Source organism: Ambystoma mexicanum, chromosome 1p, assembly GCF_040938575.1.
Source record: "Ambystoma mexicanum isolate Mex_15411 chromosome 1p, UKY_AmexF1_1, whole genome shotgun sequence".
NCBI lineage: Eukaryota > Metazoa > Chordata > Amphibia > Caudata > Ambystomatidae > Ambystoma > Ambystoma mexicanum.
In genome coordinates, this window is record NC_090921.1 from 682,952,991 (window position 1) to 682,979,356 (window position 26,366).

The 26,366-nt window shown below is 46.1% G+C and overlaps 1 protein-coding gene across 7 annotated transcripts in view; it reads right to left on the bottom strand.

Moving 5' to 3' along the window:
• The window catches only part of SEMA6C (semaphorin 6C), a 471,162-nt gene that overhangs the window by 89,360 nt on the left and 355,436 nt on the right, over window positions 1–26,366 (bottom strand). For all 7 annotated transcript variants that reach the window (XM_069649822.1, XM_069649813.1, XM_069649807.1 and 4 more), the window contains 3 exons: window positions 6,994–7,051; window positions 3,423–3,479; window positions 3,196–3,297 (listed from right to left, as the gene is read on the bottom strand). In XM_069649822.1, the coding sequence (XP_069505923.1) occupies window positions 3,196–3,297; window positions 3,423–3,479; window positions 6,994–7,051 (217 nt within the window). The remainder of the gene's footprint in view (window positions 1–3,195; window positions 3,298–3,422; window positions 3,480–6,993; window positions 7,052–26,366) is intronic.

Sequence of the window (26,366 nt, forward strand, 5' to 3'; positions counted from 1 at the left end):
CCAAACTCTGACCTAATTTCTGACTTCAGTATGTTTACCTAAAAACCCACGGATGACCATAGGGATTATTAACCTTGGGCCCTGATCCCACCAGGAATATCCTCCACAAGAACATTGTTGTTTCTTAAATAGGTACTCAGTGCAGAAAAAGAAGTCTTCAAAGTCCTCGTGAATGCTGCTCCCATGCAAACAATATTAAAAAACCCTTCCCACCTTTACAACATCAGGCAAACTCCAATCTAGGTACACTACCCAAGGCTCTACCAGAACATAACTATACATCCAAGCAGCTCAGAATCCAACAGGCAACAGGAAATGCCACAAAATGACCAATTGGTCAGAATTCTAATAAAAAGCTATTGGCTGGTTTTCCAGCCCCCATACTCACCCAAGAAACTACAATGGCAAAGCAGAATGCGCATCACAATCTTTGCAAATGAAGAAAAGACATGAACAACTTTATAAATTAATACAATTCCACATACTTTAAAGTGAAGACTAAGAGAAGAGGCAGGCCCAAAGCATTAAAAGCACCAAATACTGCACCGTACAAGACTTCTCAACCATCAGATGGCAACATTAATGTGATGTCTTCAACCTCAGAACAATCAACACCAGAAGCAGAAATGTCAGCTTTTACCACAAAACACCCTCTGCCACAAGCGGGATCATGATCTTAAGCCCGTCACAAGAACACATGTAAAACATATGAACAATCGGTGGATCCAGAACATAGGCAATTGAAGTGATTTGTGCTACCACCCAAAACCATCTTACCAAACCAGTGGGTTATCCACAACCCAAAGGATTAAACTCGGCACATCAAGCCCCATCAACAGCAAGCAACTTGGCTCTACAAGTCAACCCAAAGGCAAACAAAACTGGCTGCATGGGTTCACTCAGAAGCAAGAAACTCCGGTCAAGTACACAACCCTTTGCAGAAACAAGATACTTGGTTCCATTAGTCCACCCAATTGCAAGGAACATCGCTCTGCACTACATAAAAACATTGTATAACAAAGGCTGGAAACACAAAACACCCCCGATCCTACCATCATCTGCACCAGTCATATTCCCCAGGCACAGCAACTTCACAGATACACCACCGCCGAGCTGCAACCTGCCAAAAGCAACTGAAAGAACTTACTGAAGACACCCTCACACAAACTCCTGCAAGGAAAGGACAGCAAGATCCTAACCGAGCAATAAAATAAACTCAGTCTTGTAGGTCTAAACCTTACCTGTGATTTCCAGCACGCCAAAGACAAAGCTAAAAACGAATCATAAACGTAACTGTAAAGCAGCCCTACGCTCTGCCAATCAAGCACTCCCCTCCACACAACGAGATCTCATACCTGCCCTCACTAACTTGATGTTAGAGGAAAATACTTACTCCCTCAAAACAGAACACAGGAATCCTTTAATACAAAAAGGAAACCGCAGAAGTGTTTCAATAGCCCCAGAGGCTTCTAGGCCATTGTTGCCTAAAGTAAACTGCTCCTCCAAGCAACCACAAAAACAACATTTAGATTTTTGTTTAAACTGAATTTGCTGCCACATGGCGTTGCTCAGCCCCACTCGTGGGAAAAAGAAATCATGAAAAATGAGCAGGAACTCCCACTTTACCCAAATGAATTAATTATGTTATTTTGAAATCCTCTCCCAACTAAAGGTCCATAGGTTCTGGGGGCAGTGGTCAAAAGAAGGGGAAAGTGGGGACTGGTCTAGCTTTTGAAAGGAGAGGCCTCCCACAAAGGGAAACGTGGATTTTTAAAAACACACAGACAAAATTGTAAAACCATAGAACCTTACCCACCACTCCTCAAATGGCTTGCATAAAATGATCACAGACCTCAGCAGCAAAGATTCATTGATTATGTAACCTCATCTAAACCAAAACACATTCTATGACCACAGAAACGTTTACTCTGCAAAGCATCCTACACAACTGCAGATCATCCAAGACGCAGGGCAGTACACAGAGCTGGCTGATGCAGTCCAGAAATACAACACAGACCTCCCCATCCTTGCAGAAATGTAGACTAACCTGAAATAGCACACAATCATTGTCGCAAGTATACCTTATGGCGACTCTGCCAACCACATAGAACTAGAAATAAAAACAGGAAGCAGAGCTACCCTGATGCACAAATATACAACTTGCAATCGAAAAATATCCTCATTCGATTGCTTGATTACTGAAGCAAACACTTTTCCATAGAAGTCCATAAGATTAAGCATCCACTTTTCCATCGAAGTCCATAAGATTAAGCATCATCTACCAACCACACAGATAGAACAAGGTCTTTGTAAACAGTGCATAGATTGCATAACAACTCAGTTGATGAATTCCACAAACCTCTTTGGAGAGGTAAACCTGCTCCGGGCTCAACGCTATATGTGGTTACCTGCACAGCTTCCCAGATAAGAATCTTGGTCGTAAGTTCCTAAGATTCAAATTAAACCAATTGAAAACGCTCCCTGTTGCCTCCCCGTGTTGGAAAAAAAAAGCGCCACCCATGGAAGGGTCTCAGGTGGCTGGAACAGTGGGTGGTGATTGTGTATTCTCGCCTGCTGTTCCAGCCACCCGATTGTCTGAGTGCTCTTCCCCGGGTGCGAATATGTTAGAAATTAAGAATGTGGTGTTTCCAAGGGCATTGCAATGTAAAATGCATTTATAAGTGCTAAAGCCCCAGTGCGTTAACCAAGCACTGCCTCCGTCCTATACAATCCGCCTGTACTTTGGAGATATGGACAACTGGCCGGTCCACTCTTCCAAATTCTCTAGAAGCAAGGACTCTGGGTTCACAAAGTTTTCCCATTTATTTACAGAAAGAAAAGGACCCAGGACAACCCACAGTGTCTATGTGTTTCAGATAAGAACCCAGAGGTTAAATAAGAAGCCAACGCCCGAATGACCATGTCTGCCAGATTTTTGCTGGTAAGGACACAATCCAGTCCGCCTATTTCACTGCAGGACAGCCATGCCATGCCATTCCGCCTCTTTACCTTACATGAGATGTGCCAATCCCACACCCCGCATTGTGCCAATTTCCCCACAAATAAGAACCAGAATGTACATTCAGCCTCCTCACTTCCATGAAGACAAGGACTGCCTGCTGGTGAGGGCCATGTAAACGCCTCGCCCGTTTAACGTGTGCTCTTGCAGACCTATATAAGCACCCCATTCAGTACCTTGTAACTGCGGCACATTGGGTTGAAGGAGTTGGTCCCGCAGGCCAGCAGAGAGCGGTCACTCTTAGGAACCAGCACTTTGATGTAGTTGTAGCACTCATCCTGGAAAGAGAGCATGGTTAGCATGGGGAAATGGGGTTGTCTGGGTTAGACGTTCTGGTCAGCAGAAAGCAATTGGGTGTTGTGAAAAGAGAACAGGTCACAAACGGGATCAGACAGGGCCTTACCTGCAGCTTTCCGCGCACAGCACAGTTCCCCATGTCCTGGCTCTTCCAGGTGAGGTACTGCAAAAGGTGGAAAAGACAGTTAGTGTGTGATAAGAAATGGCTACCCTGTTATCGGGGGAGAAACTGTGTACCTGCCAGGAAGCCAGAGGCTGGGAGAAACTGGGAACCAGAAAGCCAGAGGCTGGGGAGAATGTGGGAACCAGACGAGAAAGCCAGAGGCCGAGCAGAATGTGGCAACCAGACGAGAAAGCCAGAGGCTGGGGAGAAAGTGGGCACCTGATGAGAAAGCCAGAGGCTGGGGAGAAAGTGGGCACCAGATGAGAAAGCCAGAGGCTGGGGAGAAAGTGCGCACCAGGTGAGAAAGCCAGATGCTGGGGAGAAAGTGGGCACCAGATGAGAAAGCCCGACTAGGGAGAAACTGGGATCCAGATGAGAAGGCTGGGAAGAAACTGGGAACCAGAAAGCCTGAGGCTGGGGAGAATGTGGGAACCAGACGAGAAAGCCGCAGACTGGGGAGAAACTGGGAACCAGATGAGAATGCCTGAGGCTGGGGAGAAATTGGGAACCAGACGAGAAAGCCAAGGAGAAACTGGGAACGAGACGAGGAAGACAGAGGCTGGGAAGACATTGGGAACCAGGTGAGAAAGCCGGGGAGAAACTGGGAACCAGACGAGGAAGCCAGAGGCTGGGAAGAAATTGGGAACGAGGTGAGAAAGCCAGAGGCTGGTGAGAAAGAGGGAACCAGATGAGAAAGTCGGACCCCTGGGGACTAACTTGGACTTTGGGAGAAGAATTCCATGAAAAGAAAACGTTTAAACAGGGAAATACTGGGAGGTGGTGGCTAAAAAGTGAAAACTGGTAGACTGGTCTGAGGTTGGGAGATTGAGGAAAAACCAGGAGCTCATGGAGTAAATGGGAGATGGGGGGTGGGGGGTGGGGAGGATAGGAGGTTGGGCAGGCAATGGAAGACTTTGGGAAAAAAGGAAAGGGTGGGTAAAATGGGAGATGGTAGAGAAATGGTTTGACTGGGATGGAATGGGAGACGGAATGTGTCAGACTATGGAGCGCATAGTGTGTGGAGAATAAGCAGAAGCACAACAGGTACATCAGGAGTAGTGCACGTTTTCCTATGAAAATGTGCTCCATTTGTTTTTAAAATGCAAGAATGTTGTAAGAAATCTTGTAAGGCTGATACTTTTATTATGGTAACATATTTCTTTATCAAGTTTTCAGAACACAGGTCCCCCTTCAGGCACCTCACGAAAAATGGAAGCAGGTTGCTTCCTATAGGAAAGTCATGTACAAAGTGCCATCAAACGGAATGTTATAATGTGTCGAAAGTAGGCTGGGCACAAGTAACCGTGTTGACCAAAAGTGGGCATGGCATTTCCTGGGAGAGAGAAGCCGGTACTCTTGGCTATGAGCCATACCACTTCTGGCTCAGCCGAGTGTGCTACCTAAACTCACAAGACCGGCTTTCCTTGCAGGCTTTTAAAATGTCCATGCAGGATTGTCAACTCCAGGTCCAATACCCTAGACCAGCAACATGTTAACCACCAGCTTGAAGCCCTGTTGTTTTTGTGGTTGATTCTGTTCCGAGGACTGTTCGGAGGAAGGAAGACTTCGGAGCTCAAAACAACAGAGCACTGAGCTCAGGACTTAGCAGAAACAGGCGTTTTGTGTTTTACAACTCAAAGCAACATGGCATCCTCCTTCTCCTCCTCCTCCTCCTCCTCCTCCTCCTCCTCCTCTCCAACCATCATTCAGCCCATCAGTCAAACCTGGACATACAGAAAAACTCCACAGTGAACCCCTCGGCCTCTTTTGTTCACTAAGTGCATTAGAAATGGCCTTGAAGAACACAGGCTGTTATTTTCTCCCTTCCTGCGGCCTGTAGACAGCAAAGCACACTATCATGTCATTAGACAGGCACGCCTCTGCGCAATAGGTCAATTTGCACCTCGCTCACCTTGTCACAGATGCAATGGCTCTTAATAGCTTTTTACAAAGGCGATTACAAATTAGCAACTGCCATCTGTCCTGCAATTATCAAAGTGACCAGTCGCTGTCTTACTTGGTTGCAACAACCTGTCAAATACATTATATCCGCACTGTGTACATGGTTTACTTATAAAGGAAACCTCTTCTTCAGTTCGGTAAAAACGCCTTGAAGATGGCCGTGTTTCGCCATAAAAGCTTGAAGAAGCAGACCTGCATCAGGCCAATACTGCTAGAGCCTTTCAAGATGGTTTACTGACCGTTTTGTTTACCTGAACACCGGTCATCTTTCCAGTGGCTACCATGGGATTCCCCCTTCCTTTTAACGTCAGAACAGGCAGAGAACAGACAGCTGCACTGCGGGCTGCCCTCACACAGGCAGACAAATACAACAGCAGCACAAGCATCCCAAGAACAAAGAGCAGGCATCACACAGGCAGAATATATACAGCACAGTCAGCAGCTGAGCAAGCATCCCTGCACAAAGAGCAGGCATCACACAAGCAGAATATGTACAGCACAGACACCAGCAGCACAAGGATCCCTTGCACAAAGAGCAGGCATCACACAGGCAGCAGTCGAGTATTCCGCCACATAGGCCGAACATGCACAGCAGCGGCAGCAGTAGTGCAAGCTTCCCGCTCACAAACGGCCCCCACACAGCTGAAGCAGTGCACGCTTTCCTCACGGCATAGGAGACAAACGAGCACACTACCCCATTACATCGGCAGGTCACGCACAGCAAATATAATAGCATTGGAAGTGTCCCTCATGCACAGACGAGTGACGACACAGGCATAAGAAACGTGAGTATCCCCCCAACAGTCAAAAAAACAGGCACAGTACAAGATTCCCAGGAATCAGGCCACCACACAGGACGCAGTGAAAATGTGTCCACACTGACCGAACGTGTGCAGCCCAGACAGCAAAGTGGCAAGTGCTTCTCACACACACCCACCCACACACACCACCCCCCCACACCAACTCTCCCCTCCCCCCCAACAGCAAGGGCAGAAGCATTGCACGCTCCACGCACACACAGAAGGAATCGCTACGAGCGCCCCAAGAACAGGTAGCACAGGGAGGAGTAGTCCAAGCTCCCCTCACATGCAAAGAGCATGTGCAGCACAGACCGCACCATTGCAAGCGTTGCTCATATACATAGCAGTAGCAGGTGGGGAAAAGAATGGCAACGTTGACTCACTCAAAGCGGCAGCTGAAACGTCCGTCACAGAGAGAGTAGAAGGACAGAACAGACAGCTGTTCAAGCTCCACCTATTTCTCTCTCCCACCCCCCCCCCCATCCCTTCTCCTCACCACCCAGTCACACAAAGCAGGTAAACCACAGAGCAGCCGTGAAACATGTACAGCACAGGCAGGTGTAACCGTGTAATGCAAGCTACCTTCACCCCAACACGGGGTACCTCACAGATGGACGGCGCGCACGCGTCCAGCACACTGAAAAGAACCGCCATGACACCGGTGGAAAATTCCCGGGTCATTTAGGATTCGATATGCGTTATCATTGGCTTTAGACCACTACCGTCACATTTGAGAATGGTTTAATTCTTACCAAGTCCGGCGACATGGTTTCCTTCACTCTCCGCAGATCGAACGCATACACATGATCCCTGGAAGTGGAAAGAGGACAGGTCAGAACAAGGGCCACAAGCAGCGCCACAGCAGAGACTTCAAGGCAGGACAGTGTGCTGTTAGGTCATCCCACCATGAACAACCTTGACTGTCCATAAAGGGCCAGGCAACTCTCGCCTCCACTTCCCACCTGCACCTTAAGATGCCTTCTGCATTCCTTAAATATTGCTGAAATCTACTCCACAGATATCTCAGTGTTTTATAAACGAACTGGAAAAACAGAAACATACTTTATGCCATCAATTATATATGCATGGTATGTTCACTCTGAGCCATGACCGTGGGGAGTGAAGTTCAAGGAAAAACGTCAGATGCAGTAGAACTTGGCACTGTGGGACCGATGTGATGGGTGCCATGTGGGCGTGATAGGTGCCTACATGTAGCTGCTTTGATACCCTCTAATGCCAGTAGCAGCTAGACCTGTCGCTAGACCTGTCCTGCATACTATGTATTCTGACACTGTAAGAAAGACTTCTTTGCAGCCCTGGCAGCTTAATTAAATGGGTCAAACATTACTCCATCGCCTCAGGTTGCGGCATAAAGGCAGATTGCGTGATTAAAGTGTTTTCTCGCGCCCACCACGCTGATCTATAAGCTTTGAAAGTCCACTCCCAATGACTGCACTGCATGTTCTCAAATAACCCTTCAAGGGACACTATCCCACCCTCTGGCGAACCAGGTATGGCGGGGGAGCGAGATATTCCCCTCTTCCTTTCCCTTTGTGTTACCCGCTTTTACATGTTCACAACCAACTCTTGGTGCCGGTGCTTCCATCAGCTGGCTTGGCATCTCCAGATTATCTGGAGAGACTTTAAAAATAGGATCATCTGGCAAAGAAGCCTCCACACTTCCAGGCCACGCCGGGCACATCTCGCGTCCACCACTCAAATAGGCCCTGCCCAAGCCTTGTACTCACACCATCAATCTACTGGAAACCGGCCTCGCGGAAAACGCCTGCGTGTCACAGGCGGGTTTCATTCCCCACTTTCCGGATCATCATTTGTTGGATCCACACTACCACTTATTACACACACATTCCTCCCATCACAAAATTACACCCTCCCAGTGAACCCCAGGGTGCCTTACAAGCCGCTTGTTTCCATCCTGCTCCCACGCCTTCTTTCCCATCACCATTTCTTCTCGCGGACCACAGTCTAGTTTACACCGGCGGCGGGCAATAGAACTCTGCTTAGAGAGAAGTTGGGTTCTAGATTTGGAACTCTCCTGTGCTAAGCTCTGTTTATTAGTTTGTAGTCCTGGATTTCTGTGTAAGGTCACAGGTCAGTAGGGGTGAACCCACACCCCTGGAAAGGTTTAGAGAAACCGTCCTGGTTACCTCGCAGCTCCAGTTTTTTGAGAAACCCATGTATTCCCACGCTAGTTGCAGTATTTTACAGTGACATTTTTATTTTAATGTATACACAGTCTTGTGGTGGTCAGCCGACACGTGTTTCGACCTGGAGGGGTCTTTATCAAGGCAAGATATAGGTTGTAGGATGGTGGGTATTGTTGCCCCTGGTCGAAGTACAACAGAGGCGCTGGGACTGTAATACCAGCTACAGGTTAATTCCATGACCCAATACTGGGAGAAAATACAGAACTTTCTAGACCCAAGGGGCCCAACCAAGGGAACGGCGAGGTAACCATGACTGATCCTCACAATAGAATTATCTGGAAAAACCACAGTGCTATAAAACCACTACAGTGGTGATAGGTGCAGTATAAAAGCGTATGAACATAAATTAACCCAAACATATAGCACAGGGCCCTTCTTTCATCTATTTCTAAAAGGTTTTGTGAAATTGCCTTGGTGACACAGGCACATAAAGCAGGACCAATGCACTTCAGTCTCACGCACCATCCCGTCATTCCTTCATGAGAGAGCCACTCCCATACGACCAAAGCAAAAGCGATGTTCTGTGGGGCACTGTTAACGCAGCTTCACTGTTCTTGCTGCACACAGGCCGAGAAGCCAATGCAACCAAAATTCCAAAAATGTTACTTCTAATGGGGAACCAGGGAGTGTGTGCTGAATGTATGCAGCCAGGTAGGAGTAGAAATGAAAGAAAGACTGGCATTGAGGAGGAAAATCGTCTTCATACAAACTGATAAAGGAACTGAAAAAAAAACAAAGCACCTATACAACTGAAAGAAAGACCAGCATAGTGTGTATGATCTCATACAGACAGGTGCAGACACAAAATAATGACCAGTATAACAGATATCACCCTCTTCATGGGACAGGCATAGATCTAGAAAACAACCCGGTATTGTGACCATCATTGTCTTGATATAAACAGGAACAGAACAAATAGCATGGAAAATATTATCTTCCCCATGCGAGCATCCTTGAAGTAATAACAGGATGGCAGAGATCACCGCCAACACAGGGCTGGATCTATGGCCAGGCAGTACTGGGCATCACCCTAGAGTACCACCAGCAGGGGACGCCCCGAGCAGCAGATCTACCCCCACTGGCAAGGCTATGTAATATCTTGAACCAGCCCTCATTTCCCAATCACAGGTATTGAAAAAGAAGAACAACCAGCCTGCAGGATGCCATCTTTCCGCGTGCTGGATCTAATCGTACCCGCGGACGAGATGTATAAAAACGGCAGAGGCGTAGCCAGGATCGTTTAACAAGTGGGGCTTGAAGTAGCTGGGCCCAGCGCAGTGACATTAACATCTGTAACATCTGTAAATGTTCACACAGCACTGCTAGCAGGGGGAGCAGAGGGGTTACCTTAGAGGTCATTTAGGATGTGGATTTCTTTTATGATTGTGTTATTTGTTTTTTAGTGCTTTTTTTAATGGTAAAAGTTACTATTTAGTTTCATTATATCCCTGTCCAAGTGTGTGCGCTTGCTGTTTGTGCGCACTCATCATTTGCCATTGCGCAATTCTTAATCTGAATGGCCACTGAGCATCAGTTTTGCACCAGGTGTTTGATAGCTGGATGACTTGAGGCGATGCCACTCTAGCCAAGGATAGAGCATGTCACTGATGTGCAAGTCGGTCTGCTCTCCTCGGCCAAAGCCTTTTCTCCGATGGGCCAGTGGGTGCCATCGTTGAACTTTTATCAGTTTCCTCCTTCCCGAGAATGCTAAACAATGCTATTCTTGTATCGGCCAATGGGCGGCGCTGTGTCCCAAGCAGGTCTGTGTCTCTCTGGGACTTCCACCAATGCTGCACTGGAACTGGCCACTTTGTGCCCCAGGTGTCTTATTACCCCTTCCAGAACATCATCCAATGCCATACATTGATTCAAGTAATTTAGATTTTGTTTTGCATGTAACCTCTCCAATAAACGCAAGAAATAATCCAATTGTTCTTTGATCAATGTAATAATTTTAATTACATTTTTTCAATTTCATAAATATAATTGTAAAGTTTCACTCCAAACCGCTCTTCCAAAGGAGACCCACGCTACATTAATACTTTTTGTACAGAAAAATGAGTAATCTTCGAGCAAAGTAATCAAAACTATGACAATAGCAAAACAGAGTTCTTGAATACTGAAAAAAATCACGAAAAACATCTTTCTCACATTGAGCCTCCCTTACATAATCCCTTTCAGAGCATATCTTTGAAAAACAGTTATGTGACAGAAATGTAATGGCATACTAGGTTTCTAAATTGAAGAAAAAAGGAGGGAGCCTTTGTGTTAGAAATTAGAGCCAAAGAAACTCTGGCTAAAATGTTCTATAAGCGCATCATGTTTGCCGGCTCTACAGGTTTCCCACGGTTGTCATGAACCGTGAGAAGCAAGGACTTATTGGTATTAGCATTGTGAAATAACATGAAGATGGAGGTCCATGTATGGCCCTCATGACCCCCTCACGACTCTCGGCCCGAAGACAGACACACGACAGATGCACCTCAAGTTTAGGCTCTTCATCGCCATCATCCATGTTTCACAGATGTGAGAAACATTACTCTCAGCCAGCCATTCAGACCATACCTAATCAATGATCTGGAGGAGGTGGAGACGCATCATTCGAACAAGTCGACTGACTGCAAACCTAGAAATCAATGACATCATCACTACGTAGCAGCACTTAGACTTGAAGTACATAGCCATCCATTCATGAAGTTACACGAACATGCATTAGTTTGTTGCATATGGACACGAAAATCATGCTTATGACTCGCGCAGGTAGAGGACTGACACACATACATATATCTCTCTCTATATATATATATATATATATTCATATTCTTTACTAATTGCTGAACTACAAGACGCCAAATTATACATATACCTAGCTTGCACATGCTTAATTGCCACTAACATGGAAAGCCACAAGGACAAAATAAGGACATATATGGAAGCTCTAGGCTCACTGAAGTGAATGAGGAAGGTGAGACAGACTTCGAGTACATGGAAGGGCTGATGCAATCGCTGCAGCCAGAGGCAAGCAGAAACGATGCACCCCAGCCAAGGAAGAGTGGAGATTGAAAGTTCCTGGTTACCAAGACGATAAGCCACCTGCAAGAAATTTAGGCTAACATCCTCATAATTACAGGCAGGAGAGTGACCTAGCTGAGCTAAACAATGCCCGTTCAATGAAGGTAGATGTGGGAGAAGCTGTTTCCATCGCACCAGAGGTGGAAAGATACAAGTGTTGCTAATTAACTAACAACTGAATGCACTCTCACAGGCTTAGGTGATCAATATTAGGGAATACACAGTCCCTCCGTGTTCATTATCATTGCCTTAAAAAGGTACACTCAGCCTGGTAACCATCCAGGGTCCCAGGGCTGCGAGGACACACTATGTCCAATCCAGAGTCAGCTTTCATGTGAAGGTATAATTTGCTTCAGGAGCCAATCGTCTCTCTACGGTCCTGCAACTTTGTATTTTGTCAAATGTAGAGGTGGTCCCTGGAGGAGCCACCAGATATGGCTACCCAGTAGGAGAACAAACACTTACTGAATGTGTATATAGTTTGCCTAAACTGACCAATCTGAATTCCGATAGGTTTCAGGGATGGAACTTGGTTTTGTGACATCACGCCTGGTTAAAGCCGGGTGACATGCTCAGAACACGAGAGCTCTGGAGAATTCATGTTTTTCTAGTGTGATCCCTGTCATTTTGTTATATAGTAGAGACAGCCTCATGGCTGAGTCTTCCGTTCCTGAACTGATACGTTTTTCATGGGCCAAGAGTTCATTACTGCTGGTAATTGGGGCGAGTGCTATAGAGCCCCTGCCGCTCCTCTACAAGTGGTAGCAGAGGATGATCGCTAATATATTTCAGTAGTAAACTGCCTCATCTCGCCCTATGCCTATGGGGCTGCACAGTGACCCGTGGAAACCAACACCTAAATCCATGCGTAGGGAAAAAGAGAAGCGGTTAACAGGAACCGCATTTGGAGTGAATTCATGCCCGCTTCCCATGAGACGCCTAGCTGACTGGATGACAGAGTGGCAGGTTGCGGGAGAGCCTGTGTTCAAGGGGCTTCAGTGAACCACAGATTGCAAGCATAGACTTAGCTATTTGGCAAATGTAGGGGGAAGGAAATTTACCGCTTGATAGTGTATTTTGTAGTTTTTTGTTTTGTGTAAGGACTACCTATTCTTTAGGTGGTCAGGTTCGAGGTTGTTCCTCTAAGGTATTGGTGACGTCACCTGCAAGGTTGTTTAATAGGACGAGGTGTACCCGAAGTGGTGGATTTCAGTTAATTGAGTTTAAGGACCAGTGTTGTGCCATTGGAGCAGAGCTTGCGAAGCAGATGAGTGGAGTTGTGATTTGAGCCATCAGGGCGAAGGGCCGCAGTGGGGCGCTGCACGGAACACACACGTGTTGATGGTTCAGAGCCGAAGAGGCCAAGGAAAAGATTTGTTGCACTTTTATGACTTGGAGAAATGGTATTTGAGAGACATTATTGAGTTTGTGAATTGCAAAATTGTAAGGTAAATTTGAGGTATCGAAGTCCAGATTTGAGGTCAAGTAAGTATTGACAAGTGTTACATAAGCTGACAGAATGAGGGATACACCTCTTTAAAACATATGCAAGTCCCTCCCACGGTATCAAGACAAAATACGCAAGTATAGAGTGGAATGGACTTGCAATACAGTGGGCAAGTTGACAAAGCCATAGTCCAAAGATTGGAGCTTTTCCAAATGTATGCAGCAACAAATGACCATTTATTTACATGCAGTCACAAGGGGAACAAACTAAATAAACAACTGGTCATATTAGAGTTATGGAAACCTTTCCAGGATGAGGAATGGGACTCAATCCAGTGGCATTAGATGCTGATTCAACTAGACATGGAAGGTGAACTGCTCTTAGCTCCCCCTCCTCCTCCTCCTCCTCCTCCTCAAACCAAGGACATAGATGTAGCAGCAGAAAGTAAAGGATTTTACCCCGTAAAGGAGTTAAAACCAGTGGTGGGATACACCAATTCCACTTTCGTACCTCCAGCATATAGTGGCGAAGATACACTTAGTGGAGCCAAGCAAGTGAGTAAAAGAGTGCAGGATACTAGCAGCGAATGTAAGGAGCACAGCGAGCTGCAAGGGAAGCTAAGAGAATGACTTGGGGAAGACAGGGCTTAGCAAGGGCCAAGAATAGATGGTTCCAAATGAATGGGTAGGCAGACAGATCTTGCTCAAATTGGACAGGAAAGCCACAAGTGAGACATGGCATGTGGGGAAGGAACTACTGAGTAGTAAAGACACGTAGGAGGAAGCTAAAGAATGGGCAGAGATAATGGAAGAAGTACATAGAAAGTAAATGGAAGAAAAAGGAAAGAGGTTGCAAAAAGAGATAGTGAGCAGACGCACGACAGAGAAGAAGAAGAGAAGACGGAGCACTACATAGCAAGGAGGAAAGCAGAAGAAGAGTGGGAGAGAATTGCGAATAAAGGAGGAAAGCATGTTAGAAGTTAAGCGGCTCATTAAAGAGCGCCAGAGCAGGGAAAAAGAGGAACAGGGACACAAGTGGAATGGAGATGAGAGCAGAGAGAGATGCTCTTTGAAGGCGGTGCAGATTAAGACGGATTTGGCACATTTAGATGATGGCAAAGGAATACAGAGAAGATTAGGGGAGCTTTACAGGAGTAGGAGAAACAGCTCAGCCGCCCCACGGGCAGATAGGAGTGCTACTACACCCTCATTGAGGGGGTGGGGACGCAGGATTACAGATTGAGCCAAGGGAAAGCAGCAGGAACACCCAATGTTAGGGAGGCTTGGCTTCTACGACAAAAGAGAAGGGGACAGTGACAGTTGTATTGGACCATGGGGTCAGATGAGGATCAACGTGAGAGTGATGACAAAGTGGGAAGGCCTTATCACCACTCCAGGGAACAAGCCCTGATAGAGACTCAGTTTGGGGAGGCAAAGAAGACATGGAAAGAGGAGAGGAGGTAATCTAAGGGCGACTGGCACATCTCAGGGATGGATCACACAGTTCGGATGATATTGCTTCGTATGTGCAAAGGCCCAGGGCCCTGCTAGGATGGAAATGGACTGAGATGGCAAGGGCATTCACCACCACTAAAGACATGGGGAGACAGAATGGAGGGACGAGACTGCCAGTTCCCATTATTGAAGAAGGGTGGTGGGCAGCCTTAGTATATTCCGTGGCAACAACTGGATAAGGACAATTTAAGATGCAAGCTACCTTTGTTGACTGCTGGGGCTGGGAAATGGATTCATGAGCTTGAAAGACTGACAGCAGGGATGACATTAGCAGTGAGTGACATGAAGAGTTTACTCTCAGTCATTCTTGGGTAGGTAGCAGACGATGTATGGAGAAGAGCAGGTTTATCCTGGAGTTTCAGCACAAAGCACGGCACACGATGGCGCACCGTTCAATAACTGCCGAGTGGCCTTATGGAAAGCTCAAAGGGTGCAACACCCAGACACTTCGGATATAAGTGCGATTAGTGCATGCAAAATTTGTGAGGAGGAAGACCCACTACAATATATTTAAGAGATCCAAGAGCTATGGCATCTTGAGACGAGAGCCGTGGGACAAAACAGTAGGGCTGTTTAACCACATATTATGCCAAGGGCTGCCTGAGCAGGTGCAAACGCAGCTGAAGAAACTGGTGCGGATGGAGGCTATGCTGTGGTTAGAAATTCAGCTAACCATAGAACACTATTGTAGGCTAATGAAAGAGAATCAAAGAAAGAAGCATGAGGACAAAAAATGGGAGGAAGCGAAGTTAGTGCAGAAGAAATTATCAAAGTATACAATGGATGGGGCAATGCTAACGAGTGGGGAGGAATTAGTTACTCAGCATGTGCAAAACAGACCGCAAATAACAGGGGGAGGATTTGCAGGGCTAGGTGACATGAATCACGGGGAGGGGCACCTCAGGGAAGAGGGTTTGTGTATCTAATGCAACAGGGCACAGAGGGGTTTCATGGGTCGCAGCAAAGACCAACAGGATGGGGGGTCCCATACAAAGTTGGGTGTGTGGGCAAAAGGGTCACATATCTGGAGTGTGTAGTGATAGGGGTAGGATGCACCAGAATGGGGGAATGCAACACCAACCCACATACCAGACTGACTATTATGCCCAGCATCACATGCAAGCACAGGCATAGACGCCATGAAAGACGTACACACAGGACATGCACATGCAGCCATATTAGCCCATGACTCATGCATCAGAGATGCAGGGACACATGCAGCCATCACAACCAGCACAGCAGGCACCAGCACAGCAGAACATTATGACCACAATACATGCAGACTCCTGTGTGAAAGCTGGGGGGAGTGACTGTTGTGGGGGCAATCCATTCACAGGGATGGGAATGCCCTTATACCCCCAATAGGACAGGCCACAGACTGACCTGATATGTTCAATCCTATCCATTCCAACCAATTTGGCTGAGGAACCACATATAGGGGTGACAAGAATTTGTCTTTTTTCATGGATACAGGGGCGACTTGGTCCTGTATTAGGGAATTGTCAGGAATTGCCATCAATGCGCAGGGATCCTCTGGGGCAATGGACTTAGTTCCTTTTACTGATGAAGTTCCATTTCTGTAGGAGAACACGACCTTACAATGCCACTGTTATATTACCGACAGACACCTGTGAACATAATGGGTAGAGACATGATGAGCCAAATTAACATTTAATTCACAGACGAAGGGAAAGTGTGCTCGACACCAGGAATTCATTACATGAATGCAGGGAGCTCATCCAGCCATATTAAGGTCAGATAGTACAGGGGTGGGGGAGGGGGGAGTGCCAGCAGACCTAGAATTGTTTCAGTATGCAGTGGAAGTGTTGATAGAGTGGCTTCCAGGGGTACAGGGCACATTGCTAGGCATACCTAATGAGTTCTTATTCAGATCAGAGATTCCCCTAGATGATCAGGAAAAAAAGGTGATTCCAAGAGAACGAGGCAGTTATGGTGAAGGGCGAGAGGATCGTGTTACATGGGACGGATGACACAGGACGATCATGGAGGACAGTGATTACAGAGGAAGAGGGATACAGGTTGAATGACGTCACAGATGAGGAACTGTTAGTTCCAAAATGATAGATCGGATCACGGGATAGTGTTCGACATAAGCATTACACATTGGGTGATGATGCATTATAGGGAAGTGCCGCAGAGAATGGCTTTGTTATGAAAAGCACCACCACCATTTCTCGTGGAAGACTTGGGGTGGGTACCCAGTGTTTTATGGACCAGTAGTCCTATGATGTGGGTTTTCTAAAAAGGGATAGGGGCAGTAAAGATAAGGCTAGGGGCTATTTTACCAAGGGCGAGACAGTATCCTCTATCGAAGGAAGCAGACTAAGATAGTTATGAGATGATCGCCACGCTATTGAAGCAAGGCATTCTGGTACCTTCAGAATCACAGTCTAACACTGTGGTGTACCCAGTAATAAAGGTGACTGAAGGGTCATGGCGTTTCATTCAGGATTTGCGTCCTTTGGACCAAATTGTTGAAGCTGAATTTCCGTTACTTCCTAATCCAGCGACAATTCTGTGTAGCATCCCGACGGAAGCTATCCAATTCATGGTAACAGACTTGAAGAATGCTTTCTTTTCTATACCGCTCCATGAACAAACACAGGACTTGATCTTGTTTCTATACAGAAACCAGAAGTGGAAACAAAACTCCCACCGGGGTTCTCCGAGTCACCTTCCATTTTTAATAGGGTCCTCCAGCTGGATCTTGGCAACATACAGATGGGGAGCACATTACACAATATGTAGATATCTAAATTTGTAGCAAATCAGAGGAGCAGTGTCGAAATGACACAGTATATTTGTTGACAGTATTGGCAGAGAAGGGCTACAAGGTGGACTAGGCACAATTATAATATTGTCATAAGGAAGTGCAATATATTGGGCAGTTAATATCACAGGAAGGTCAAAAAGTGACTGCAGAAATGGCTGAGGCGATCTACAGAACACCTATGCCAAAGACAGAAAAATGCAGCAGTTCTTGGGCCTCTGCAATTATTGCAGAGCCTGGGTGTTTAATTATAGCACATATACAAGACCCTTCCTAACTGGACTCAGGGAGGCACAGAGAGGGGACGGTAAATTGCTATGGACACACAAGATGACTGAAGTATTTGAGGAGCTGAAGAAAACAATAAGCACAGCTTTAGTGTTAGGGATCCCAGACTACCATGATGAATTCTATTTGTTCTTGCACTCCAATGAAGTGGTGATGACTGTGGTACTCACACAGAAGACTACCCTAGGGCACAAGCCACTGGCCTATCATAGTGGACATTTAGACCCGGTAATGAGAGGCCATTATCCACGTGAACAAGCTCTGGCTACTGCCACATTTGTGGCAGAAAAGTCAGCAAGTATTATGATTGGGTGCAGCACCATGCTTTATGTGGAGCATGTCCTCTTGGCAATCCTTGAAAGACGCAAGAGTATGCTGACCACACAGAGAGTTTCTGGATACAAGGTAATTATCTTAAATCCAGCAATAAAGGTGGTGAGGTGCAGAATTGTAAACCCAGCAACATTTCAAGCTGAACCAGTGGAAGAAGGGGACTATGTGCACAACTGTACTATGTACATGGAATAGTATGATGACATTCCCAAAGTAGGGGAGAAGCCAGATGAGGGGGAGAAGTACTTTATATTGAGGGTTGCTCAATGATAGAACAGGCAATGGGGAGAGAAATGCGGGGACGGCAGTGGTAAGAATAAAGCTGAACGGGACAGCCGAAGTAACGCTAAGTGCGAGATTGCCTTCACATTTTTCAGCACAAGCGGCAGAATTAGTGGCTCTCGCAATGGCATTAGAAGCATGCAGGGATCAGGAAATCACAGTGTATTCTGATTCATCCTACGTGACGTCTACAGTACACTCTGGACTAGCATGATGGCAGAGAAGGGGCTTCCGACATGTTGACAGTACACCGGACATGCTCCAACTCCCAGCAGTCATAGCTGTTGTGACATGCCAGGCCCACATGAGGTGGGAGGGGGGAGGACCTAGTGTTCTGGGGCAACAAAGCCGCAGTTGATCCTCAGACTATGTCAACATGACCCAGATGAACCAGGGCTACCGAAACATGATAGTGGTTCTGTGTCCATTTTCCCGATGGATGGAAGCCGGTGCCTGCTCACACCCCAATGCTCTAAGAGCAGCAACATTCCTCATTTTGTGAAGGAAACATTTGAGCACATCACAACTACTGGGGCTACAGCACACATTCTCCTATGCCTATCACCCACAAGTGAACGGAGTCTGTGTGTGGCTCAACGTCCAGCTTAAAGAGAAGATTGCAAAAATAAAAGCCACCCTAAAAAAGGGATGTCTCCATTGTTTGCCCATAGACCTGTTAGCATTGCGCAATCAGCCCGGATCTGACCACCACTTAACGTCCCATGAAGTGATAATTGAGCGATGCATGAGACTCCCACTGGCTCCTACCAGCAGGGCATGGACAGATGCCCATGCCACCTCTGACGCATTTGGAAATTAAATGCATGAGTTTATTGTTTCTTTGATGGCTAGTGCCTCTTATTTCTCGCCAACTGCAGGCATGGCGGGAGTGCTCAAAGAACCTCTGAGGAAGATAACACCTCAGAAACAAACGAAGGGCTCAATGCTGCCATTACTTTACCCCAGGGACACTGTCCTGCTGAGGTGTTTTGTAAGGCCCTGGTATAAACCCAGGTTTGAGGTGCATACACCGTTGAACAGGCCACGGACCGTGCAGTACAATTAAGTGGCAAGAAGGTTTGGAACAACATTGGAGATGTTAAGCTCCGGTGAGGAGAGACCTCTTCCTGCCAGAACAAAGACAATTTGATGCAAGAAGAAGAACAATACAAAGAAGAAGCACTGCAACCACAGCCAACACGGTCCCAGACCAAAGAGTTAGGGAAGGACAATACGCACACCTTGATTAAGCACTCCATCTTTTCTTTCAATTAGGTATTCATCAGGAAAGTACAAACTGTCCAAAATACATGGTCCCCAATCGCCATATGTCCTTTCAAGAGTACTTTATTATATTTGCGATACAATCGGAAACTGAGCAGATGATTCATCCATTGTTTTTCCATGCCTTTCTGCTTTATGTAACCCAGACCTATGCACAGTTGACCCACAGAGACCAATCCATCATTGATTTACTCAGTTTGAGAATCTGCACAGTCTGTAGTAGTACAATCTTTATTTTGGCAGTATAGCCATAAAAGCAGGAATATCAAAGAATCAGATAAGACAACATTTAGAATACAGGGTTAAACTGTAAGACACTTAAAAAATGGTGGTTTAAATGGGATAACATTTACATTTATGAAATACATTTCATTCTCAGACTCTAGGCATTTTTTAAAAAGACCAAATCAGTTTTAAGTTCAACATGGTTTTGATTACATAAGACAAATTCCAACGACTTTTGTTCCCCTTAAATTGTACTTTTATAAGGAGGGACAAGCCACTTATGGCAGATATTCTTATATCGGGGGAACAAACAAGAAGTGCTCAAGATATTCTTCTCCCTGTCTGCAAATTTTACACAAGGATAGATCACCTTTGTCCCAGAAGCTTACAACCACTGCCAATGGAAGTATCCCCAACTGTGCTTTTAAAAACAAGGTATGTGCATCCTTGTCATCAGTACAAGATAGATATTATTCTCGGCCGAAGGAGTGCTTCTGCTTGATGTAATCCACTTTTGCTCCTGCCAAGCCGATCTCTGAGAGTTTAATCTTGTAGTACCAGTCCCTGTATCTCTGCTTGATGTGGTCTTTCGCTACCATATGGTCGTGGGTTTCAAGTGTGATCATGGGGGGAGGCTGAGTTTTCTGGTGAGGTTTGAGAATAACTAGCCCATCGGACAGCTCTAGCTAGCGCCTTCATGCACAATTACATCAAAGAGTGCTTTCTTATAGGTTCGAAGGGCGGGTGAGGTGAACAATTTATGGCAATACATTAATGGTCAAAGCTTAGCGTCGAAAGCAAGGCCATCCACTCTCAGCTCTAATCTTAAATGAAGAAATGGTGCACTCCTTGGGAGGGCAAGGAGCCCTTTCAACAGTGCCATTTCCCTCTGTTCCATCCTGCCGAGGTCAGAGTGGCCCCAGATTTCAGCACCATGGTCAGCAGACGAGTTTGCACAAGTCCTTAGAACCTCCAGGGCCTGAGACACTGAGACACTGCATTAACCTCATAATGATTCAGGAAACCTTGCACTGCTGCCCCTTGCCTTGAATGGTTAAGTAAGGATTTTTCTATCTGTTTTCCCCAAGATCCGCTTTCATCAAGACAAACTCCCAGATAGTCATAAAATGCCACTGTCTCAATCTCAACAGGCCCCAGGCAGATTGTGGCGGGGAATTTCCCACATCTTTTAGTGCAAAGCATAGCCTTGGTTTTGTTCGAATTAATTACAAGACCCAACCTTGCTGATATTAAGGCAAACAAGTTTAACGCCTTCTGAATACCTCCTCTGGTCTTACTAATCAGGACTATATCGTCGGCGTATAACAGGATGTGAGTTTTCCTCACTCCTAACATAGGGGCATCCATGCCACATTGGGAAATCTCTTCAACAATTTTGTTTATATATAAAGTGAAAAGCATGGGTGTGACAACGCACCCCTGCTTAACACCCCTAAAGACTGGGAAGGGTTTGGATAGGCCTTTGCCCGCTGGAATGTGTACACGAGTGTAATTTCCTACATGCAGGCTACATATGGCTGCCAGCAGGTTAACAGGGACCCCCATTTGAACCAAGTGCAGTCATAATTTAGTTCTAGGGATTGGGTCAAAGTCTGTACGCCAATCAATAAATACCAGATAAAGGTTTTGGTTCCTAAGTCTCACATTTTCATACCTAAGTAGAGATAGCCTAAATATGTAGTCCACCAGGCCAATGCCCGGTCTAAAACCTGCCTGCAAATCTGAGAGAACGTTACTTTCATGGAACCAAGCCTCCAGTTTCCTTAATAAAATGTTCCCATAAATCTTAGAAGCTACATCGATTAAAGATATGGGCCTATAGTTTTGAGGTTCACCTTTATGCTCTTTTTTTTTAAAACAGGGACTATAGTTGCACCTCGTCAAGACTCGGTTATAAGATGGGGACTCGTGATATTTGAAAACAGATGTTGTAGAACAGGGCCCCATATTCTCACTTCAGTACTAAAGAGTTCCCCCGGGATTAAGTCTGGTCCGGGCGCTTTCCCCCTCTTCTGTGAGCCGTTTGCTTCCTCCACTTCCTCCAAGGAGATATCCAATACATAATGTGATAACAGAGGCTCCCATCCCATTGGTTCAGAATAGGCCAATAATTGTGCTCCGGAGTCCCGATAAGGTGAGTTGAAATTCGAGAACCAACTTTCTTTGAGGATACCTAGCAAAGCGGCACAGGACTACCGCTTGTTATACACAGACACTATCTTCCAAAAGGCAGTTGAGTTTTTCATCCTAGTCACTAGCTGGAGCTCCTCCCATTTCATTTTTTCTTACGGAACATCTCTCTTGCCCTCCAACAAGGTTTTGTATTCTCGTCTAATCAGTCTTATTTGGGAGACATTCCTACTCTCGGTCATTTTCACAATTGACAGAAACTCAGATTTCTTTTGATGACACTCCCAGTCAAACCACCCATTTATAGTCAAGGTGCTTGTCATCCCCGTAGCACCTGGTTTAGTCATGATCGGATTTAGCACATTTGCTAGGGGCTGCCAAAAGACACTAGGGGATGATTCAGTCCCAGCTATCAGACGCAAGGAGCAGAGCCAACGATGTATATATCTTGTTGATGCATTTGCTTTCAACCAAAACCTGCCATGGGATCCTTCGCCTGCCTTCACCCTTCAGGACATGCAGCAGTTTCCCAGGTAGAAAGATAAAACAAGGGGATTGTGATCACTTTCGAGGTGCAAGATCTGGGAACTATTGTTTTATGCAGCACTCACACAATACTATAGACGCAGACCTTAACCTAACACACTCTAACATCATAATTATGCATTTTCGAGGCTTTTTAGGTGAGTTTTACAGACCTTTGGAGCAACGCAAGAGAACATTTGTGAATTAAAAAAAGTGGGAATCAATTAAAAATGTGATAGCGTTCTGTGCCTTCTGCTGTCTCTACCTCTTTACCCTCCTTGTATTACACAGGATTATATCTTCACATGCACAAGCCTTGACCCCTACTAACGTAAACCCTGTCCACGCTGTCATGTAAGCCATATATGTGCAGTCGATAAGCACTGCTAAGGAAGTAAAGAGCCTTAGACGCAGTGCAGACAGACTTCAGCCAGGTAAATTCCTATCTAACTGGTACGGCCCATATTTCAAACAACATGAGGTATAAACACAAGGCCAAGGTAGGGAAAGAAACCACAGGAGAGCACAGTTACAGATGTTCTCTCATCCCCTACACCAAGAGTGCATCCTGGTCATTCGTAGCAACTGAAATTCCAAAGGCCAGAGCACAATGCCTCATGCATTTAGCACTCTGCACGACAAGAGGGCGATTCCAAGGGAGATGAGCCACACTAAGGTGGATGTTCAAGACATTCCCGTATGAAGATAGTTTCATCAAGGCTCAAAGGATTGATTGATGATTACTGGAGTACAGACAAAACCATAGAGTCCACCACTGAAGGTTCACACAAAGGAGAAACAAAGGTAGTGACACAAAGGGGGTTACAGTGCCCCAAGGGAGATTGGAGGAATGCCAGGATGCTGGGAAAGACCACAGAGGCTAGTGAATGGACATGTGTAAACAGCAGATGGGTTTAAGGAAGAATTGGTTGGGAGCAAACCAGCACATGCGCTCTTCACAGTTCCAGTGGAAGTAGTGTAGTGCATAAGGAAAATGGATGATTGCCTCAAGGAATCGGATGCAAGTGTGAAACTGCTCACATGGGCAGAAAACGAAACAGGGCCATGCCCATTATACCACCTGAGGGCACTTCTTTATGTTTCCAGAATGATGGTCCAGTAAAGGTTGGAGATAATAAGGCGTGCAAGCAGATGCCAGGCATAAAGGTCAGAACCGCAGTGCTTATGGACCATGTAAGGAAAGCATGGTATCAAAGAAAGACAGACTCAAGTGATCACAGTTCAAAGGTGTTTATTAAACTGTAAAATTGGTGAGATAAACACCTAATCTAAACCTAAATCTAAGGTGGGAGCAAGCTATGACCATCAAATAATACTAATACATTTCTTGTAGAGTCTAGTCAAATTAAAAGGGCCTCTACAAAGAAAGACCTATTGCCAATCCTTACTGCTATGCTACAAAAAATAGTGTGGGGGTAATGTTTCACAAGAAAAGAAAAAAGTGTTCATCAAATAAGTCGGGATGTTATGGCCGGGGTCTCCCTTCCCCATGTTTTTAGCATGGGCCAAGGCAGGACTCTTGAGCACAGCACACTCCTGGGTTTCTCAGGCACAAGATTACAGTTCCTTTTCTCTATATCAGGGCCTTCTGCATTCAAGTCTCTTCTCGTGCAAAATCTCTTGATTTAGAGGGCCTGATATGCCAGAAAAACAAAACAGTTTCTCCTGATAACCTTCATGCCGGGTGATTAGTCTTCACCCTGGGATCCCCTTCAGCCCAGCTCCAATCCTTTTTGTCAGCATTAGCCTCTCACAGTACTTGCCAATTTAAACATAGGCTTTTGAAGTGTGATAATGCCTTGCTGGGTCACTGTTATTCTATGGCAAGAGCTTGCTTCACAATTTCACAGTTCATACGGCGTTCCCCCTCAGCCTGGTGCAAACGCCATTTTCACAATTCCCTCATTCAGTTTCACACTTTCCACAGTTCACAATTTCTACGACGCGTCAAGGATTTTCGATTTTACAAGGTTTTTGGCTTGACCTTTATATGACCACCTTGATACCTCATGCCCGCCATCTCTATGGCCTCTTGCTACTTGTAGTTTCACTATCTTTCAGTTCAATACTTTCCACATTCAGGGGAGGTTACTAGGTAGAGTCTTTCGAATAAGCGCCCACATGGCGTGGACCACTATCTCTGGTACCAAGTTCGTTCACAAAAGATCTCTGTTTCTTGATCTTCTAACTGTTGCCACTGCAACTTTGAGCCTAACACAGTTTTGCCCACTATCAGGCTCTTCCGATTCACTGGCTGTGTTGAACTCATTGGCGTTTTTTCCCGCTGGTGTCAAGGGCGGTACCACAATGGAAACTGCATCTCCCCGCCCTGGCTATCAGTGCTGGAGTGTTCCATGTACCACTGACATCCATCACACCATTCGCCATCTGCGATTCCCAGTCTTGTTTCTTCTGTCTGAGTTTTCGCGGGTCTGTGTTGAAAAGGGCATGGGCGACTCCCTCCTGGACATCCTTTCAGGTCTTGCTGCCTTTCTTCTCCATTTTAACTGCCGTCCTGGAATAGCTGTTTCCTCAGGCGTTCAGACTTGCTCAGAGTGTGCTCTTGTGCTCTGCCTTTTATCCCAGTGGGGAAGGGAAAGGGCAGTCAGATGTGTATAGTTGTCAGCAATTGCCCGACTCTTCCAGATCCTTGTGTTGGGACATGTCAGGGAAACGGCTCTGGTATTAGTCCGTTGTCACTCATGGTGTGAGAAAGTGTTTGTGTTGGAAAAGGGGGGGGGGTAGAGTTTCTAAGTATCCTACTGGGCAGAATGGGGAGAAGGCGTTATAAGGAAGGGGATACTGCGTCTCACACTTTGGTATCCCACTTCCACTCCCTGGATTCCCCTATCCAGGTGATCCTCCTGCACTGGTCCATCCCCAGGAACTGGATCCAATAGCGATGGCTGTGTCCTGGCCACCTGGATAACAGATCCCTGGGGCCTAGCGGGTGAGACACCTTCAGGTTTCTCACAAGCCCTACTGCACCTTCGGGTCAAAGGCATACCTGCAGATGTCACCCAACTGGGGAGGAAAATGTTCACTCGTACAGCTGAACACAACAGCATTGGCAGTGGCTCGGAATGACATACAATCAGACGGATTCCTCAAAATGGATACTCAAAGGAGGAAGAGATCTGTAGGGTTGACCAGAGTGAAAAGAGGGAACTATGCATCATCATAAATGGAAGAGGCCTTGGACGCGATACCACCAGAGCACAGACTGTTTAGCAGAATTGAGATGGTCTTCCCATTCATAGTTCCATTAGTCCAAATGAGGACAAATGCCAAATGGCTTCAAATAACACGCTGGGAGCTAATGCAGACAATAAATTCAACTGTCAAAGGGTTCAATGCTATCAAGGAAGAGTGAGGTTAATGGCTCTCCAGAACAGATATGTTCTAGACAGACCTGATCACGGCCATGGAGTGAGGCATGTGCGCCAAGATCGGGTGTTCTTGCTGCACGTTAAACCCGGCCCAGGATGAAGACAATGGGAACGTGTCAGAGGCCCTTACCAGACTATCACAGTTGCATGCCAAGATAGAGGCAGAAACAAACGCTGTAGGAAAGGACGATGGCTGGCTGTCGTACATCTTTTCCTGGATACCAACGTGGATCGCCAACATACTAAATGTATTGGTAGGAGCATTGATACTAGTGTTATTCGCCTTTTGTGTCATCAGAATAGCCATGATGCAATGCAAAAAGACTACTAAAAAGACCATAGGGATGAAAGTACTGGTAGACAGAGACTGAAGAAGATGGAGACAAAGCTATGGAATGCACTGAAATCGCAACTGATGCAGTGCCCTCTGTTCCCGGGAGGAACGATGTTCAAGTTCTCATTCAACACCCTTGACTATTGGGGGAAATGGGTTTGGTAAAACCCTAGTGGAGACTGCAATTACCCGACATGAGTTTGGACGACCATGTGAAGTACCATGGACATCTCAGAGGGAT